General features: G+C 44.5%; 1 protein-coding gene across 3 annotated transcripts in view; it reads right to left on the bottom strand.

Annotated features, from left to right (window-relative positions):
* Positions 1-902: 902 nt before the first annotated feature.
* btbd9 (BTB (POZ) domain containing 9) overlaps positions 903-21,067 on the bottom strand; it is a 129,068-nt gene continuing 108,903 nt past the window's right edge. For all 3 annotated transcript variants that reach the window (XM_059983070.1, XM_059983071.1, XM_059983072.1), the window contains exons 8-11: positions 19,850-20,039; positions 16,408-16,515; positions 9,117-9,195; positions 903-8,222 (exon numbers count right to left, since the gene is read on the bottom strand). In XM_059983070.1, the coding sequence (XP_059839053.1) occupies positions 8,133-8,222; positions 9,117-9,195; positions 16,408-16,515; positions 19,850-20,039 (467 nt within the window). In that variant the 3' untranslated portion in view covers positions 903-8,132. The remainder of the gene's footprint in view (positions 8,223-9,116; positions 9,196-16,407; positions 16,516-19,849; positions 20,040-21,067) is intronic.

Here is a 21,067-nt window from a genome sequence, read left to right as displayed (position 1 = left end):
GGGTGCAGAGGAGATTTACAAGGATGTTGCTTGGATTGGGGAGAATAGGTTGAGTGAACTCGGCCTTTTCTCCTAGGAGCAACTGGAGGAACAGAGGTGACTTGATAAAGGTGTACAAGATAATGAGAGGCACTGATCGTGTGGATAGTCAGAGGCATTTTCCCAGGACTGAAATAGCTAGTGCAAGAGGGCACAGTTTTAACGTGCTTGGAAGTAGGTACAGAGATGTCAGGGGTGAAGTTTAGAGGGCTATGGGTAAAGCCTAGGTATTTCTAAGGTAGGGACTTGTTCGGCACAGCTTTGTGGGCCGAAGGGTCTGTATCGTGCTGTTTGTTTTTTATGTTTCTATGAAACACCTTAACAGCACACAGGTCTCCAAAAACAGATCTCCATTTAATTAATTATGTGACTTGTAAAACCAATTGGCTGCACCAGTGATGATCTAGTGTGTCATTTAAAAGGTTGGAGGGGGGTAGGGGTGAATACTTATGCCACCAATTACAGTATTTTGTGTTTTATATTTGTAATTAATTTAGATCACTTTGTGGAGATCTGTTTTCACTGTGACACGAAAGAGTCTTTTTCTGTTGATGAGTGTAAAAAAAAGCCAAATTAAATCCACTGTGCTTCAATATTGTGAAAAAATAAAACATGAAAACTTCTGGGAGGGGGGGTTGGGTGGGTAGGGTGAATACCTTTTATCAGCACTGTATAAGGTGGGACTGGGAGATAAGACATTTGCAGTGGGAGATAAGAGGGAGGGATTGGGAGATGGGACAGTGGATGGAATTGGGAGATAGGAGAGTGGGACAGGGAGGTGGGACAGTAGGAATGGGAGATATGAGGGTGGGACTGGGAGATTGGACATGAGGTCTGGGAAATGAGAGGGTAGGATTAGAAGATGGGAGGGTGGGACTGGGAGATGGGCAAAAGGAGTGGATGTTGGGCAGTAGGACTGGGAAATGGGAGTGGAGGACAAGGAAACTAGACGTGGGGACTGGGAGATGAGAAGATGATAGAGATGGGATGATGGTGACTGGGATAGTGGGGCTGAGAGATGGGATGTGAGAAATGGGAGGAGGGATATGGGGACTGGGAGATGGGACGTGTGGACTGGAAGATATGAGGGAGGGACAGAGATGGGATGGTGTGGACTGGGAGATATGAGGGTGAGTCTGGGAGATTAGGACAGTGGGATGAGGAGATAGGATTTGGGGATAGAGATGAGAGGGTGGGATTGGGAGATGGGACAGTGGAACAGGGAGACAGGAGTGTGAGACTGGGAGATGACATGGGGATTGGGAGGCAGGAAGTGGGGACTGGGAGATGGGATGTTGTGACTGATAGATGGGATATGGGTACTGGGAGATGAGAGGCTGGGACTGCGAGATAGGACATTGGGCCTGGGAGATGGTACTTGAGGACTGGAGGTCAGATGGTAGGACTGGGAGATGGGATGTGTGGACTGGGAAATGAAACTTGGGGACTAGGAGATAAGAGGCTGGGACTGGGGAAGAGAGGATGACTGTCAGATGAGAGACCAGATGGGAGGGAGGGATTGGGAGATAGGAGGATGTGACTGGGATATTGGATGTGGGGACTGAGAGATGAGATATGTGGACTAAAAATGGGATGGGGACTAGGAAATGGGATGGTGGGACTGAGAGATGGGAGGGTGGTACTGGGAGACAGAATGGTGGGACTGTGAGATGGGATGGTGGGACCTGGAGACAGGAGATGAAATGTTGGGAGATATGATGGTGGGGACTAGGAGATGGGATGAGAGGACTGGAGGTTAGACAATGAGAGTGGGAAACGGGAGTGTGGGTCAAGAAGATGAGACGTGGATGTGGGACTTGGATGTGGGACCTAAGTACTGAAGAGGAGAAGGCGGTAGTGAGAGATGGATGGTGGGAGATGGGAGTCAGGATTTGTGGAATAGGGATTGGGAGTGTGTGGGGATAGGAAGACAGGATGTGGGACTGGTTGATGGGACATGGATTCTAGGAGATGAGAGGCTGGGACTGCGAGATGGGACGTTGGACATGGGGACTGGAAGAATAGACTTGAGGACTGGAAGTTGGATGGTGGTACCAGAAGATGGGATGTGTGAACTGGGAAATGGACATAGAGACTGAGAGGTGGGAAGTGGGGACTGTGGAATGAGAGGCTGGGACTAGGATATAGGATGTAGGGGACTGAGAAATGGGATGTGGGGACTGGAAAATGGACTGGTGGGACTTGGAGATGGGAGGATCTGACTGGGATATAGGACTTGGGGACTGTGAGATGGGACGTGAAGACTAGGAGGTCGGACAGTGGGGCTGGGAGATGGGTTGGTGGAACTGGGGGATTGGAGGGTGTGACAGAGATAGGAGGGAGGGACTGAGAGGTGGGGTCTTAGGGACTGGCAGGTGAGACGTGGTGTTTGGAAGGTTGAATCGTGGGGCTAGGAGATGGGACTGTAGAACCTGGTAATGCGAGATGAAATGGTGGGACTGAGAGATGGGATAGGGGGACTGGGAGGTTGTACATGAGGACTAGGAAATTGGACAGTGGGACTGGGAGATGAGATGGTGGAACTGGGGGATTGGATGGTGGGACAGAAATGGGAGGGGAGATTTTGAGATGGGAGGGTGAGATTGAGAGATGAGGAAGTAGGGACTGGGAGATGGGATGGTGGATCACGTTGCTACCTGTCCACCTCAATATCACCATCCCTCACTAACCCTAGATTCACTGATTCCCCAAATACTGAAACCTCTATTGACCTGTTATGTGTTATCACGCCATTCAGCCCAGCAACATTTCTCCCTCAGCACGAACTCCATTTGTCCACTTTATGACCGTAGTCCTCCATACCCCGTCTTTTCCTGTCTAAATATCTCTTGAACATAGTGAATGTATCTGATTCCACATTCTGTAAGATCGTAAGTATGGGAGCAGAATTATTGAGTCTGACTTGCCATTCAATGTTGTTTTTCAACTTCTTTTCCCATCTTTCTCCTTTTAACCTTGAACTTCAGTTAATTAATTGATTTGAGAGGCTGGTTAGGCATACCATACCTCCAGCCTTCCTGACAAACTCAACTCACTGCAATTCGTCTACCACCTCAACTGGTCTATGGTGGACACTACCTCCATGGAAGGTACTCTCATCTCTGGAGCACCTACAGCAGACTACAGTTTATTAATGACAGCTCCATCTTCAATACTATAATTTCAAGTGAATGCATCGTCAAACTCTTAAACATGGCAATCAACACTTCCCTCTGTAACTGGATTCTCAGCTGTGCGAGCAGCAGACCACCATCAGTAATGACAGGAAGCAACACTTCCACCATGTTTATTGTGAGCACAGGTGCTCCATAGGTTTGTGTCCTTGGCCCTGTATTCTACTCTGTGTACACTCACGAAGACCGTGTCCTGCTCTAACTCCATCTCAGGTTTGCAGATGACACCACTGTAGTGGGCTGAGTCTGAGTACAAGAAGGTGATAGAGAACATGATAACATGGAGTTATGGCAAAAACCTTTCCCTCAATGTCAATAAAAGACTTGGCCATTGCCTTCAGAAAGGTAGGCAGAGTGTATGCTCCTGTCTACATTAATGGTGCTGAAGTTGAGAGCTTCAAATTCCTGGAGTGAACATCAGCAACAGCCTGCCTCTCAATATCCTATAAAGTTTAATCAGATCTGCGCTCTGCACCCCATGCTCCAGAGAAAACAACACAAGTTTGTCCAATCTCTCTTTCTAGCTCACACCTTCTAATCTTGGCAGCATCTTGGTGAACATCTTCTGCATCTTTCCACAAGCTCCATATCCTTTCTGTAATAGGGTGACTGGAACTCTCTGATCTCTTTGTACCAGATCCCCATCACCCTTAATGCTTCCATTCCTCTCTACTGAGTCCCAATTGTCCTCAACTCTCCCATCTCATACGGGATCCCAATCACCCTCAACTCCCCCACCTCCTTTAACTGGATCCCCAATGCCCTCATTTCCCAATCTTCCTGTACTAGATCCCCATCACCCTCAACTTCCCCATCTCTCTATAGCAGACTTCCATTGCCCTCAACTCCTCCATTTCTTTCTACTAGATACCTCAACCCTTAACTTGATCTCTCTGTACTAGATCCCTATCACCCTAACCAGAGTGCCAGAAGAGATAGTGGAGAGTTGTGGAGATACGTTGTTAAGACCTCAAAGTCAGGAATCAAAAATTTGAGCATGGTATGACTATTGTTCTGAGCTGTGTATATTTCAATGCAAAAAGTACTTTAGGAAAGGCAGATGATCTCAGGGCAGGGATCAACACATGGAATCATGGTATTAGTAAGAATTGGTTGCAGGAGGAGCAGGACTGTCAGCTCTATATTTTGGAATACTATTGTTTTAGACACAATATAGTGGGGGGGATTAAAGGGGGAGGGGTGATGTCACAAGTCAAGGAAAATATCACGGCAGTCCTCAGTCAGGACAGACTGGAATATTCATCTAATGAGGCTTTATGGGTGGAAGTGAAGAATAAGAAAAGAATGATAACTTTAATGGGGCTATATTATAAACCACTCAACAGTTCGTGGGATGTAGAGGAACAAATCTGGAGAGAGATCAATAAGGTTGTGATAGTAGGTGATTCTAAATTTCCACATATTGAATGGGATTCCCATAATATAAAAGGACCAGATGGAAGAGAGTTTGTCAAATGTGTTCAGGAAAGTTTCCTTCATCAATACGTAGAATTCCCAATGAAAGAGCCTGCGATACTGGATCTGCTAATCGGGAATGAGACAGGGCAGGTAACAGAAGCTTGTGTAGGGTAACACTTTGTATTCAGTGACCGCAATGCTATTAGTTTCAAAGTAAATATGCAAAGAGATACATTGGTTTGGTCCATGGTTTGAGATTCTAAATTGGAGAAAAGCCAATTTTGATGATGTCAGAAATGATCTGGCAGATGTGGATTGGCACAGGTTGTCTTCTGGCAAAGGTGTATTTGGAAAGTGGGTGGCCTTCAAAAAAGACATTTTGAGAGTACAAGGCTTGTATGTGCCTATAAGGATGAAAGGTAAAGATAACAAGTATAAGGAACCTTGATTCTCAAGAGATATTGAAGCCCCAGTTAAGAGAAAAAAGGAGGTGCATAGCAGGTACAGGCAAGTAGGAATAAATGAGGTGCTTATGGAGTACAAGAAATGCAAGAGAGCACTTAAGAAGGAAATCAGGAAGGCTAAAAGAAGGCATGAAGTTGCTCTAGCAGACAAGGTGAAGGAGAATCCCAAGGGATTCTACAGCTATTTTAAGGGCAGAAGAATTGCTAGGGACAAAATTGGTCCTCTGGAAGAGCAGAATGGTAATCTGTGTGGAGCCAAAAGAGATGGGGGGGAGATCTTAAATGCTTTCTTTGCATCTGTATTTATATGGGAGATGGACACAAGAGTGTAGAGAAATGAGGTCATGAATCCTATACAGATTACAGAGGAGGAGGTGTTTGCTGTCTTAAGGCAAATTAGGGTGGGCAAATACCCAGGGCCTGACAAGGTGTTCCCTTGGACCCTATGGGAGTCAAATGCAGAATTTGCAGGGGCCCTAGCAGAGATACTTAAACTATCCTTAGCAACAGGTGAGGCACCAGAAGATTAAGGATAGCTAATGTTACTCCATTGCTTAAGAAAGGCTCTAAAAATTATACCAGGAAATAGTAGGCCTGTTAGCCTGAAGTCAGTAGTCGGGAAAGTTATTGGAAGGTATTCTCGGGGATCAGATATACGAGCATTTGGATAGACAGAGACTGTTTGGGGATTGTCAACATGGCTTTGTGTGCCATAGGTTGTGTCTAACTAATCTTATAGTTTTTTGAGGAAGTTATCAGGGAAGTTGTTGAAGGCAGAAGATGCGGTCAACACAGACTCTGGCAAGACATTTGATAAAGTCCCCCATGGGAGGTAGGTCAATGAGGTTCAGTTGTTTGGCATTCGAGATGAGGTAGTAAATTGGATTAGACATTGATTATGTGGGAGAAGCTGGAGTGTGTTAGTAGATGACTGCCTCTTTGAATGGAGGCTTGAAATTAGTGGAGTGCCACAGGCAGTAGTGCTAGGTCCGTTGTTGTTTATCATCTATATCAATGATCTGGATGATAACGTGGTTAACTGGGTTAGCAAATTTGTAAATGACAGGAAGATTAGAGGTGTCGTGGACAGCAAGAAAGACTATCAGAGCTTGCAGCGGGATTTGGAGCAGCTGGAGAAATGGCAGATGGAATTTAATGCAGTGAAGTGTGAGGTGTTGAACTTCTGTAGGACCAAAAGGATAGGTCTTAGTGAACAGCAGGGCACTGAGTGTGGTAGAACAATTGGATCTGGGAACACGGGTCCATAATTCAATGAAAGTTCTGGAACAGGTAGATAAGCTTGTAAAAAGAGCTTTTGGCATGTTGGCCTTCATAAATCAAAGTACTGAGTACAGGAGGTAGGATGATATGTTGAAGTTGTACAAGACATTTGTGAGGCCTAAGTTGGAGTATTGTGTGCAGTTTTGGTCACCTACCTACAGGAAAGATGTAAATAAGGTTGAAAGACTAATAAATAAATATTTAATAGGTTAGGACAATCCCTTGGAATGCATAAGATTGAGGGTAGATTTGATAGAAATATACAAAATTATGAAGGAAATAGATAGGATGAATGCAAGCAAGCTTTTTCTACTGAGGTTGGGTGGGACTACAACTAGATGTCATGGATTAAGGGTAAAAGGTAATAAGTTAAGGGAACATGAGGGGATTCTTCTTCACTCGGAGGGTTGTGAGGTGTGGAATGAGCTGCTAGTGCAGGTGGTGCATGCAAACTCAATTTCAATGCTCAAGAGAAGTTTGTATTGGTACATGGATGGTAGGAGTATGTTCTTGGTGCAGGTTAATGGGAATAGGCAGTTTAAATGGTTTGGCATGGACTAAGTAGTTTGAAGGGCCTGTTTCTGTGCTGTACTTTTCTATGACTGTCTTCATGCACTAGATTCCCATTGTTCTCAACTCCCCCATCTCTCGCTACAAGATCCCAATTGCCGTCAACTCCCCCATCTCTCTACTAGATCCCTATCGGAGCTTTCCAAGATCTCTTCAGCTTCAACTTACATATTTCTAATAGTCTATAGCTGACCATTGGCTGATAGACAGGGAGCAGGCAGGTCAGAGGTCTAGGCTGAGATCAGCTTATGCTTCCCTTGGGATCTGAGGGAAGTAATGGGTGAATTTTGTGATAAAACCAGCAGACAGAGACAGTATGGCACATTGTGCAATTAACTCCCTTGGCCCTGACTGTAGAAAACAAAGGCAGTTCTCGACTCCAATTTCAGAAAGACACAACAAAGACAAGTTGAATGGAAAGATTTTCATGATTTGTTACAGAAGATAAATAGTTTACATGCTAAGTTACAGCCTCTCATGCAAGGAGCCCACAACAAAACAATTCCATGCCTTACAATATGAAGATGACACATTCATTTTAGGTTAGAGGAGCTAATGGAAAAGGAATTTTCACTGAATCCAACTCCTCACTCCAGCATCGATCAGAAAGCCAAATAACTTTTCTTATCTCGACCAACTGAAATGTGGCAATGAGTGATCAAAAGTGGTGAAACAAGATGATGCCAGCCTCTGGAAGACTAGGGGAACAGTGATGGAACAAGTTATAAATGGCTGGAGGTCTGGTGTAATCAGTCTACAACCCTTCCATAACACAGACCGTCTCCTTGTCCAGCTAAACACCCGAGAACCTTTTCCTCACATGGCCACTGCCCAGAGCTGTGCTGGCATCTCTGTGCCGTGTAGGATTATTCCCGTGAAGAGGCTCTCTGCCCCCAGCTGCCCCAGCCAGAGGATCTAGCAGTGCAGGTTTTAGATGGGATTCTGTGGTGACAGATGACACAAGGGCTGACACTGGCCACATGGTGAGTGTGTGAGAGGCAAGGCCTTCAGTCCCTCGATACCCAGCTTGGTTGATGGTGGGAGTGACGGTCTTCCTCTGGAGGGGGCTGTGTATGATGATGATCAGCAGCAACAGGGAGGAGTCAGCAAGCACTGCTGAGCTCAGCAGCTGCTGTCCTCTGGACTCTGGTTTAATGCATGGAGCTCACTTGCCCGCCGATGTCCTGCCTCCCACCGAATCCTCAATCTGCTGATGGTTCTGTGCTGGGCACTCGAAGTGTACGCAGTGGAACACCTGCAACAGGAGTGCACAGTTAGTCCTGACTTCCTACACCGAGCTGGAGTCTTCCTCCCACCACAGCAAGACCAGACTTCCCAGCCTAGGCCAATGAGGGTGGGAAAAGTCTCTATCCCATCAGAGTGAGACTGGACTTACCACCCCAGACTGTGTGAAGGTGGGAGAAGTCTCTATCCCATCACATCAAGACCAAAATTTCCATCCTGGCCCAGCCCAGGGTGGGGAAATTCCACCCCTCCCCCACCTACAACAGCGAGACCAGGCTTCCCATCCTGGACTGGCCAAAAACGGCAAAACTTTCTCTCCCACCACATTTAGTGCTGTTTTACCCCAGGACAGCCAAAGGTGGGGAAAGTCTCTGTCCCACCACTTCCTACCCTGGACTGGACAATGGCAGGGAATGCTTCCCTCGCACCACTGTTCTGTCTGACATCTAGCCCAGGCAGAGCGAGGGTGGAGAAATTCTCCTTTTCACCAAAGCTCTGAACTCTTATCCAGGGCCAGCTAAGTTTGGGGAAAGTTTCTCTCGAACCACAAATAGCTCTGACCTCCTTACCCAGGCCAACCGAGGGCAGAGGAAGTCTCCTACCCACCACCCAGCTGCTGGACAATGTGGGCGCTGCACATAACCCACACGGACAGCACACACATGCTGTTTGAAGATGTTAATGTCCTCACATCAGCTTAACAGAAACTAAATGCAAGGATAAGCATCCCACGGACATGGACACGTAATGCTCAGGGAGGGCGAGAAGGGTAAGGCAAAGGCATCAGAAAGCAAACTGAGTATTACTGATAGGAGGATGGGTGCTAACTGAGCCGAGGCTGTGGGCTGTTAGCACATAAACAGTTCATACTTAGTACAACCACATCCTACATTAAAGCCCGCACCTCATTGGCTGTGTTGTTTGTGCCCACGATCCTGATGAAAACCACTGGCTGTCGCTTGATGGTAATTGTCTGCCAGGACCTGTAGAAAGATGAAGTTCGTGAATTTTACAGTGATAGCCACAATGAGTGGTGACTGTGACCTTTTCAGCTGATGTTAGTGGATTTCAGTGTCAGCTGGTGGATGTGATGCAGGAAAGCTCAGCAGATTCCACATAGGGTTGGGGGGGGGGGAGGGTGGAGTGACATGCTGAGAACGTGTAAGGGTACTGTGTAAGGGTAAGGGTTCTGTGGCAGTAATCTATGTCCTATGTGTTGCAGCATTTGGGATTTCTGTGGGGCTCCTTATGGTCTGGGTGACCACCTCTGTGAGAGGAGCCTCATCTTGCAGGTGGTCACCAAGACCACGAGGAGCTTGGTTTTGTGGTTCGAGTGGTGATCAAGCATTACAGTCTGGTCCCATATACTGTGGTGACCAGAACTGTATGTTTCAAGTGTGGCTTAATCAAAGTGTTATACAGTTGAAACATGATACAACCATAAGACTATAAGACACAGAAGCAGAATTTCACCATTTGACACATCCAGCTGGCTATGCCATACCATCATGGTTGATTTATTACTCGTTTCAAACTCAGAATAAGAATCAGGTTTAATATCACGAGCATACGTTGTGAAATTTGTTGTTTTGCGGCAGCAGTACATTGCAATACATACATAATAATAACAAAATCTATACACTAGAATAAGAAAATATATATCAAAAAGCTAAATTAAATTAGTAGTGCAAAAAGAGACCAAAAAAGAAAAACAATATGGAGGTGTACTTGGGTTCATAGTCCATTCTGAAATCAGCTGATGGAGGGGGAAAAGCTGTTCCTAAAATGTTGAGTGTGTGCCTCCAGGCTCCTGTACCTCCACCTTAATAGTAGCACCAAGAAGAGGCATGTCCTGGGTAATGATGGATGCTGCCTTTTTGAGACATCACCTTTTGAAGATGTCCTCGATGCTGGGGAGGCTGATGCCCATGCTGGAGCTGGCTGAGTGTACAACCTCCTTCAGCTTTTTCCAAACCTGTGCAGTGGTCCATTCACATCAGAAGGTGAAGCAACCAGTTAGAAAGTTTTCCATGGTACATTACATACCACGTCCCCCTTCTCTGGCCTTAACCACGTAACCTTTGACACTCTTACTAATCAAGAACCTATCAACCAATGCTTTAAATCTACCCAATTACTTGGCTTCCAAAGACTTGCCATCCTCTGGCTAAAAAAATTCTGTTCTCAAGGGACACCTTCTATTCCAATGCTATGCTTTCTGGTCCTAGACTATTTCCCACTATAGGAAACCCTTCCACATCCACAGTCAGAGTTGTTTAATGAGATCCCTCTTCATTCTTCTAAGTACAGGCTCAGAGCTATCAAACTCCCCTCATACCTCAACCCTTTAATTCCTGGAATCATTCGCATGAACCTCTGCTGGACCCTCAGCAATTCCAGCACATCTTTTCTCGGATGAAGGACCAAAAATGATCACAGTACTCCCAAGAGTGGTCTGACAAATACCATATAAAAGCTCAGTTTTACATCCTTAGTCTTATATTCCAATCGTCTCAAAATGAATGCTAACATTGCCTTTGCCTTCTTCATCACTGACTCAACCTGCATATTAACCTTTAGGGAATTCTCTGCACCTCTGATTTTTGAATTTCCTGCCTGTTTAGAAAACAGTCTACGCTTTTGTTCCTTCTGCCAAACTGCATGACCATACAGCTTCCCAACGCTGCATTCCACCTGCCACGTTTGCCCATTCTCCTAATCGGTCTGTCCCTCTGCAGACCCACTGCTTCCTCAGCACTATCTGCCCCGCCAGCTATCTTCATATTTTCTGCAAACTTGGCCACAAAGCCATCAATTCTATCATCCAGCTCACTGATATACAATGTGAAAAGAAGCAGTCCCAAAACTGAACCCTGTGAAACACCACTACTCATTGGCAGGCTCCCTTTATTCCAACTCTTTGCCTCCTGTCAGTCAACCAATTTTCTATCCATGCTAGTAACTTTTCTGTAATACCCTGGGCTCTTATCTTGTTAAGCAGCCTCACATGTGGCACCTTGTCAAAGACCTTCTGACAACATCCACTGACTCTCCTTTGTCTATCTTGCTTATTATTTACAGTCATAGAGTAAGAAAACAGTCCAGCACAGAAACAGATCCTTCAGCTCATCTAGTCTGTGCTAAACTACCAATCTGTTAGTCCCTTTCACCTGCACGACAGCCCTCCAAACCCCTCACATCCATGTACCTATTTAAATTTCTCTTAAATGTCGAAATCGACCCCACATCCACTGGAAGCTCTTTCCACTTTTACCACCCTGAATTAAGAAGTTTTCCTTCATGTTTCCACTAAACAATTCTCCTTCATTAACCGATGACTTCTAGTTGTAGTCTCACTCAACCTCAGTGGAAAAACCTTGCCTGCATTTACTCTATTTATACTCCTCATCATTTTGGTTCCCTCTATCAAATCTTGTTGCAATTTTCTACATTCTAGGAAATAAAATCCTAACTACCCAACCTTTCCTTGTAACTCAGCTCCTCAAATCCCAGCAAAATCCTTGTAAATTTTCTCTGCACTCTTTCAACCTTATTTACATGTTTCCTGTAGGTAGGTGACCAAAACTTCACATAATACTCCATATTAGGCTTCACCACCATCTTATATCATTTCATCATAGTATCCCAGCTCCTGTACTCAATACATTGATTTATGAAGCCAATGAGCCAAAAATTTTTTTATGCCGCTATCTACCTGTGACATAACTTTCAAGGAATTAGGGATCTGTATTTCCAGATTCCTCTGTTCTACCACACTTCTCAGTGTCCTACTACTCATGGTGTAAGATCTATCCTTATGGTCCTACCGAAATTCAACACCTCACACTTGTCTGCAATAAATTCCATCTTCCACTTTTCAGCCCATTTTTCCAGCTTTGATAATTTTCCTCGCTATCCACAAACGCCCATCTTGGTGTCCTCCACAGATTTGCTGATCCTGTTAGCAACATTATCATCCAGGTCATTGATATAGATGACAAAGAACAATGGACACAGCACTGATCCCTGTGGCACTCCGCTAGTCACAGGTCTCCAGTCAGAAGCAACCATCTGCTACCACTCTCTGGTTTCTCCCACAAAGCCAATGTCAAATCCAATTTACTACCTCATCTTGAATGCCGAGCAACTGAACATTCTTGACCAACCTCCCATGTGGGACCTTGTCAACTGCCTTGCTGAAGTCCATGTAGACAACATTCACTGCTTTGCCTTCATAAACTTCCTGGTTAACTTCCTCACAAAATTCTATAAGATTGGTTAGACACAGCTTACCATGCACAAAGCCAATTTGACTAATCAGTCCCTGTCTGTCTAAATACTTACATATCCAGTCTCTTAGAATACCTCCCAGTAACTTTCCCACTACTGATGTCAGGTTTACTGGCCTATAATTTCCTGCCTTATTCTTGGAGCCATTCTTAAACAACAGAACCACATTAGTTACTCTCCAATCCTCCAGCACCTCAACCATGGCTAAGGATGTTTTAAATATCTCTGCTAGGGCTCCTGCAATTTCTGCACTAGCCTCCTACAAGGTCCGAGGGAATACCTTGTCAAGCTCTGGATATTTATCCACCCTAATTTGCCTCAATACAGCAAACAACTCCTCTTCTGTAACTTGTATAGGGTCCGTGACCTCGCTGCTGCATTGCCTCACATCGATAGACTGTGTGTCTGTCTCCCGAGTAAATATGCATGCAGTAACTCCATTTAGGAACATCCCCATCTCTTTTAGCACCATGCATAGATTACCAGTCTGATCTTCCAGAGGATCTTTTGCTTTTAATATATGTAGAAGCCCTTAAGATTCTCCTTCACCTTGTCTGCTAGAACAACCCCATGCCTTCATTTAGTCCCCTTGATTTCCCTCCTAAGTGTCCTTTTGCATTTCTTATACTCAAGTACCTCATTTGCTCCTGGCAGCCTATTTCCTCAAATAATGTCAACAGATTTGTCAGGCAAGATTTTCCCTTAAAGAAACCACATCCTTAATAATGGACTACAATGTTTTCCCAACCACTGAAGTCAAGCTACCTGGCCCATAATTTCCTTTCCTTTCTTAAAGAGTGGAGTGATATTTGCCATTTTCCAGTCCCTCAGAATCAAGTGATTCTTGACAAAGTTATGACTAATGCCTCCAGAATCTCTTCAGCTAGCTTTCATAACACTGGGATGTAGTCCATCTGGTCCAAGTGACTTACCCATCTCCCTACCTTTCAGCTTTTCATGCATCTCCTCCTTATTAATAGCAAATACGCTCACTTCTGTCCCTTGACACTCTCAAATTTCTGCTATAGTGCTTGTGTCTTTCACAGTGAAGACTGATACAAAATACTTGATAAGGTTATCTGCTATTTACCTTTGCAGTATCATTTTCCAGTAGACCGATATTCACTCACACCTCTCCTTTAATCTTTATATACAGCATCTGAAAAAACTTCTGATATCCTCTTTTATATTACTGACTTTTTAGTTGCTTTCTATTGGATTTTAAAAGCTGCCCAATCCTCTAACTTCCCATTAATTTTGGCTATATTATATGCCCTCTCTTTTGCTTTTGACATTTTTTGTCATTGACATCTCTCGTAAGCCACGATTGCCTCATCCTCCCTTTAGAATTCTACTTCTTCTTTAGGATAGGTCCATCCTGAGCTTTCCAAATTTCTCCCAGTAATTCCCATTGCTGCTCTGCCATTGTCCTTGCTCATGTCCCCTTCCAATCAACTTTAGCCAGCTCCTCTCTCCTGCCTCTGTAATTCCCTTTACTCCACTGTAATACTGATACATCTGATTGTATCTTCTCCCTCTCAAATTGCAAGGTAAATTTTATCGTATTATGATCACTGACTCTTCAGGCTTCCTTTACCTTGAGCTCCCAAGTCAAATCTGGTTCATAACACAACACCTGATCCAGATTGCCTTTCTCCTATTGTGTTCAACCAAAAGCTGCTCGAAAAAGCCATCTTGTAGGCACTCTACAAACTTTATTTCTCGAGATCCAGCACCAACCTGATTTTACCTATGTACCTGCATATTGATATCCCCCAAGAATATCACAACATTGCTCCTTTTACATACATTTTCTATCTCCTGCCCCCTTTGAAGGTGACTGAGCTGAACATTTTGTTCATTATCTCGCAGGGGAACTTCAGACTAAGCCTTTCCATTGAAGTAGTCATACACAGGACATTTGCCCACTATCTCCCTACCTATCACAAACACCCACATTCTTACAGTAAGCTTACAAACACTTGCACTTCACGCTTTGCACACTCTCATCCATTCATCCCAGCTTCCAGTATCATATACAATGTGACATGTGCAGCAGCTAAGTAAACTTCCAACCCACGTGTTTCGGACATGGGAGGAATCCGGAGTTCCTGGAGGAAACCCACACGGTCACTGGGAGAACGTGCAAACTCCACACATACAGTTGAGACTGGGATTGAACTAAAGCAACAGGGACAGTCAGAGTGTGTCCCTACAAACTGTGCCAGCGAGCTCCTGTATTGATTGGTCACAGCACAGGCTGCTCTCCAGAAATGGAAAGCAGACTGGGTGTGTGCTGGAGGGCAGCACTGGCACTCAATCCACAGGGGCGGAGCGTCAGCATTCAATCCACAGAGCTGGCTTTGAGATTCTTGCTCCTTCAATCCTTTAGTCACCATCTCAGCCCCACACTGTTGGTCCGTGACCTCACACAGAGTGGAGCAACAAACAGAATTCCACAGAGATTGCAAATCGGAAATTGAACATGTAGAAATGTGCTCCGAGTTAGGTAGCATCTGAGAATAACTAAGATGGGAGTTAATCCAAACACTTCTGAGGTAATGCAGACACAAGAGAATTGGAGCAACAAAGAGTCTGCTAAGGAACTCAGCAGGTCGAGCAGCATTTGTGGTGGTGGTGGGGGTGGGGTGGGGAAAGAATTGTTGATGTTTCAAGTAAAATCACAACCCAAATCAGGTCCTGAAGCACTGACAAATCCTGCCACTCCCACTGCACAGATGCTGCATGATACGCTGAGTTGCAGCAGATAGGTTGGCAGTGCAGTTTGGGCTTTCTAATACTGGCATATGTATACAGTAAACAGCAGGGAGGATATCAATCTGAAATGTTATAGTCGCTCAGCCCAACTCGTCCATGTATACTGGCAAGATGTATACAGTAAATAGCAGGGAGGTTATATCACTCTGAAATGTCATAGTAATTCGGTCCAAGTTGTCCATGCCAACTGAGAGCCAATTCCTGCTAATCACATTTTCCTTCATTTGCCCAATATCCCTCTGATCCACATACCTGTCCAAATGTTTCTTAAACATCATGATTGTACCTGTATTTACCACACTCCTGGCAGCTTGTTCCGTACACCAAACACTCTCTGTGTGGAAAACTCAGATTCCTGTTAAATCTTTCCCATCTCACTGTAAATCTATGATCCGTAGGTTTAGCCTCCTCTAACTTAGGAAAAAGACTACTACTACCTATGTGTCTAAGCCTATCATACTTATATAAATCTCTACAGGGCCACCTTTAGCCTCTATATTCCAGTGAGAATAAAGCCAGCCTATCCAATCTCTCCATATAACTACAGACCTCCAGTTGAGACAACATCCTGATCAATCTCCTCTACACTCTCTCTAGTGCTACCACCTCCTTATCTACACTGTGATGACCAGAAATGCATGTTGCAAGTGTGGTCTCACCAAAGTGTTGTACAATTGTAATGTGATCTCCCAATAACCCTTGCCCCCTACGAAGGTGAGTGAATCTGCATTACCTCTTCTTCACTACCCTGTGTCAACATTTCCCGGGAACGTTGAACTCATTCCTCTACATTCCTCGTACATCAACATGCCTGAGGTCACTGCTGTTCACTGAATACACCTGGCCAATATTAGTGCACTGTACATGTATTCCCTCATACGTGTATAGATCATTCTCAGATGCTGCCTACCCCAACAAGCAGTTCCACTGTTATGTTTCAGATTTGCAGTATCTGCAAGAGCTAATCGTGAACACACTTCTAATGGTGAACTGAAATCGCAGATTTCTCTGTGCTTCAGAATCTGTGACTATAACCATTACCATTGCTAAACTGAATGCCATAACACCAAAGGACAGAAATTCATCAGAAAACATTAGCTGCTGGAAAACTGGCAAGAGGTGCGTACTTGCAAGTGACTTGTGTGTGATCGGCAACCCTGTCCCAATGCTGCTGATTGTTAGAAACCTCGATGTAGAAGCTGTAGCTGCGGTCATCACAGTCCCACAGGAGCAACCTGAAGGGGAGAGACAGACGTCACATCCTGGATCAAGGATGGAGGTATGATCAATACATTTGCAGATGACATGAACATCGGTTGCATTAGGTCGCCCAAGGCTACAGCAAGATATGGTCAGATGGAAAGTTGTGCAGAACAAGTGGTTGAGGAGACAAGGTCCCACATGATAGGCTGGTCAAGAAGGTTCAATCAGATGGGATCTGGAGTGAGCTAGCCAATTAGATACAGAATTGGTTTGATGAGAGGAGTCAGAAGGTGGTCGTGGGTTGTTTTTTTTAGATTGGAGGGGTGTGATGGAGGCTAGTTGTGTGCTTCAAAAGCCCATGCTGGGCCCACTGTTGTTTCTCATCTCTGGATAAGAACATACACAGGTAAACATGTGGATTACATTAAAATAGGTAGTACAGTAGACAATGAAGGGGGCTATCCAAAAATTACAGGGGGATCTTGACCAGTAGAGAAATGGCAAATGGAGTTTTACACAAATACATAGTTTGCATTTTTGAAAATCAAGTCAAAGTAGGACTTTCACAGTTAATGGCACAGTCTCAGGGAGTGTTATAGAATAGAGGGACTTTGGAGTACAAGTTCCCTGAAGGTGGATTCATAGTTCGATAGCATGCTCCTTTTCATCCGTCAGGACATTAGATACAGAAGTTCGCAGTTCATGGTGCTGTTGTGTGGGAACTGCATGGAGAAATGTGTTTAGTTTTGGTCATCCTACCACAGGAAGAGATGCATTAAAGGTTTACAGTCATAGAGTTATATATTTAATTGATCCATGCTGACCAAGATACCCCATCCATTTATCAGCATTTGGCCTAAATCTTCAAAATCTTTCCAATCCATGTAACTATCCAGTGTCCAAAAGATGTTGCCAGCACTTGAGTTATAGGGAGAGCTTGGAGAGGCTAGGGCTTTATTCCTTGGAGCACAGAAGACTGCGGGGTGACCTTCTAGAGGTGTATAAAATTATGATGGATGTACATTCAATTTTTTTTTTCAGGCCTTGGGAATAGGAATCAAGAACAAGAAGGCATAGGTTCAAGGTTAGAAGGGAGAGATTTAGTAGGATTTTGAACGGCAACATTTTTTACATAAAAATTGATATTTGTGTGGAATGAGCTTCCAGAGGAAGTGGTTGAGGTAGGTACATTAACAACTTTTAAAAGATTGTTGGACAGCTATATGGGTTGGAAACGTTTGCAAGTTTATGAAACAAACACTGGCAAGTAGATCTAGCTTGGATGCAACATCTTGGCTGATATGGACCAGTTGAGTTGAAGGGCCTCTACTATCGAGTTTTATAAGCTTATGAGGGGCACAGATAAAGCAGGTGATCACAGCTTTTTACCTCATGATAGCAGATTTTAAAATAGAGGGCACAGGTTTAAGTCGTCAGGCTAAAGATTTAAAAAAACCTTATGCATAAAAGGATGATGGGTATATGGAATGAGCTGCCAGAAGAAGATAGGCACAATTACAATGTTTAAAAGACATTTGGTCAGGTACACAGACACATGTTTAAGAAGGTTATGGGCTAAATGTAGGTAAATGGGGACTAATTTAGGAAAGCATCTTGGTTGGCATGAACTGAAGGCCTGTTTCTGTGCTGTACTACTTTAGAACTATACAAGAATTAAGTTACATCTGCCATTGCAATTAGAATCATGGAGACAACCCAGAAACAGGCTCTTCGGCCCAGCATCTCCATGCTGATCTTCAATTACCTGTTGATATTTATCCCATTTACCAGAACTTGACTCTAAGATTAGGTTCAGTACTTCTTCTCTTGTCAGACTGGCTTCAAAAACTCTCCTGGACACATTCCATCTCCTCTAACTCTTTAATCTTGAGGTGATCCAAGTTAACATGGGGAAGTTCAAATCGGCTGTCACTATAATCCTGTTACTCTTACATCTCTCTGCAATTTGCCAACACTTCCATCATTAGCTTTGGTAGCCCATTCTAGGCACCCGCCACTTCCATCACTACGTCTGGTGGCCCTTTCTAGGCACCCACTACTTTGTATGGGAAAAAAATGTTCCTCAGCTCCTTTAAACTTCCCTCCTCTCACTTTAAGTACACGTCCGTCCTCCTGGACCCTCCAATGCACAGACATTGTGGGTCAAAGGGCTTGGGATGCTGGTAGAACACACTGAGGAAAGTGATCACTATTTTTCAGTGTCTAATCTCTACCCTTGTAGACTCATTTGAAGAGATTTCTACAACCTCCTCCCTCATTACTGTAGTAATGTATCCAAAATCAATATTGCATGCCAGCTGCTCTCTTACATCTTTCCCCATCACACCTGAAGCTACCAAATCCAATATTTATTTATGGTCAGGCCAGAGCTGGAATTCTGTGATTAGAAAGATGTGAATGCACTGGAGAGGATGGCAGGTGGTGACCAGACAATGAGCTGCTCTTTATTCATGAGCATCATAACATTTAGGTTTGGCTAAACTTGCTATACAGCGTTCAATTCTGGTCAGCTGTAACAGAAAGGATGTACAGACTGTGGACAGAGTGCAGAACAGGTTCACTAGATGAGGTATTTAAAGCACCCTTAGGCACGTGAGGTTTCGGAGGACTGGAGGATAGCTGACGTCATTTAAGAAAGCCTCTAAGAGTAAGCTGGGAAATTATAGGCTGGTGAACCTGTCATCAGTACAGGGTAAATTCTTCTAAGGGACTGTATACCTAAGTATTTGGATAGACAGGGCCTGATAGTCAACATGGCTTTGTGTGGGGCAGATCATACCTAACTAATTTTAAGAGTTTTTCAAGGAGGTTATCAAGAAGGTTGATGAAGGAAAGGTGATGGGTATTGTCTATATTGACTTCAGCAAGGTCTTTGACAAAGTCCTTCATGCATAGGCACCGAAGAGAGGGCTGTGTGTGGAACTGAAGACATTTTTGTAAGCATGATGTGAAAGGTAACAGAGGATAATTCCTACAGTGGGAAGACATGCTTTGTTTATGGAGGTCCGGCTTAACCAGGGATAATGAGTGTGGATATGTTCATGAGAGGGTCAGGGAGAGAGTGGAGGGGAGAAAGAGGGGGATGGGTAGATAGCTGGGGAGGAGCAGAGGGAGCAAGGGAGGGATTGGAGGAAGGGGATGGATTGGGGTAGGTGACAGGGAGGAGAGGGTATGCTGCTTATCTGATGTTATGTTCCTGCTGCATGTAAGTTTTTCATTACACATGTACTTGTGTATCTGTCAATAAACTCAACTGTGACTTTTGATACATGTCACACAGACACACGTGCACCACATACACACAGATCACATCTTCCATGGTCTTTATATACCAGACACCATTACCTCATGGAATCGATCATGAAGGGCTGTGCAAGCTGGATCACAATGGCTCCGCTTCCCAGCTGATGACAAGTGTATCCAGAATCCCAGTCATAGTTCCTGGTATCCCCGTTTAACAGAGCGTTCCGACTACGACTCACTCCTTCTATCACTGTGGCACTGGCGCTGACAGTTGCCACGTTCTCTGTGGGAACTAAGACATCATTGTGTTAAATATTTTAAACACACGCCTGGGTGAATGAGAAATGACAGAGGGCTGCATACATGTAAAACTCTGCAAGAGGTGAAGACAAATGCTGTAAACAGAACATGTTAGCATGGTTGACAGAACAATATCACAACTGGAGGGGATGTGACTTCCCTTCCGACTCTGTACACCATTCTAAAGAAAGAGCAGAACCTATTACACTGCAGCCACAGGGCTGAAGTGAGTAGCCTGGGCTCCAGGGAGAACTAGAAGAGAGGTGAGAATAATTTCCGTTGAACTATAAATGCTGAGTTAGTGCCTGCACATCCTGCAATGAATAAATTAAACAGAACGGGTACAGTGCCGAAGGAAATGAACTGAAGATGGAGAGTTCCAATCAAAGTCGTACCGATAGGTGAGGAGTCTACACTCACATCTCACAGGACCCAGAGCATGTTCAGTGAAGGCTGATCGGGGGCATAGCACTGTTGTTCCGAGGTGTCAGTGAGTGATCATCTCCAGAGAAACGGACTGAAAAGAGAGCACGCTGCAGTTCTCAGCAGCTCAGGCAGCAACCAGAGTGATTCATAGGAAAAACACTGAAATGTTCACGCTAGCAGTAGAAATAAAAGCAAAGCGCACAATGTAAAAGCTGCGGATTTGTGTGACGAGAGGGAGCTGGGTGGTCTCGTGCATGACTTACAAAAGGCAAACATTCAAGTGAAAGTAATTCAAAAATGAACAATGTTTTTGCATAGCAACACATACAAAATGCTGGAGGAACTCGGCAGGTCAGTTAGCATCCATGAAAATGAATAAACAGTTGACCTTTCAGGCTGAGACCCTTCTTCAGGAATGGAAAGGCAGGGGGGAAGATGTCAGAATAAAAAGATGGGAGGGGGAGGGGGAAGGAGGATAGATAGAAGGAGATAGGTGAAGCCAGGTGGTAGGGAAAGGTAAAAGTCTAGAGAAGAAGGAATCTGATAGGAGAGGAGAGTGGACCATGGGAGAAAGGGAAGAAGGAGTGGCACCAG

The sequence above is a fragment of the Hypanus sabinus genome, chromosome 10, assembly GCF_030144855.1.
Source record: "Hypanus sabinus isolate sHypSab1 chromosome 10, sHypSab1.hap1, whole genome shotgun sequence".
Taxonomy (NCBI): domain Eukaryota; kingdom Metazoa; phylum Chordata; class Chondrichthyes; order Myliobatiformes; family Dasyatidae; genus Hypanus; species Hypanus sabinus.
The sequence above is the reverse complement of the archived record's forward strand: the minus strand, read 5'-3'. Positions and strand labels throughout refer to the sequence as shown.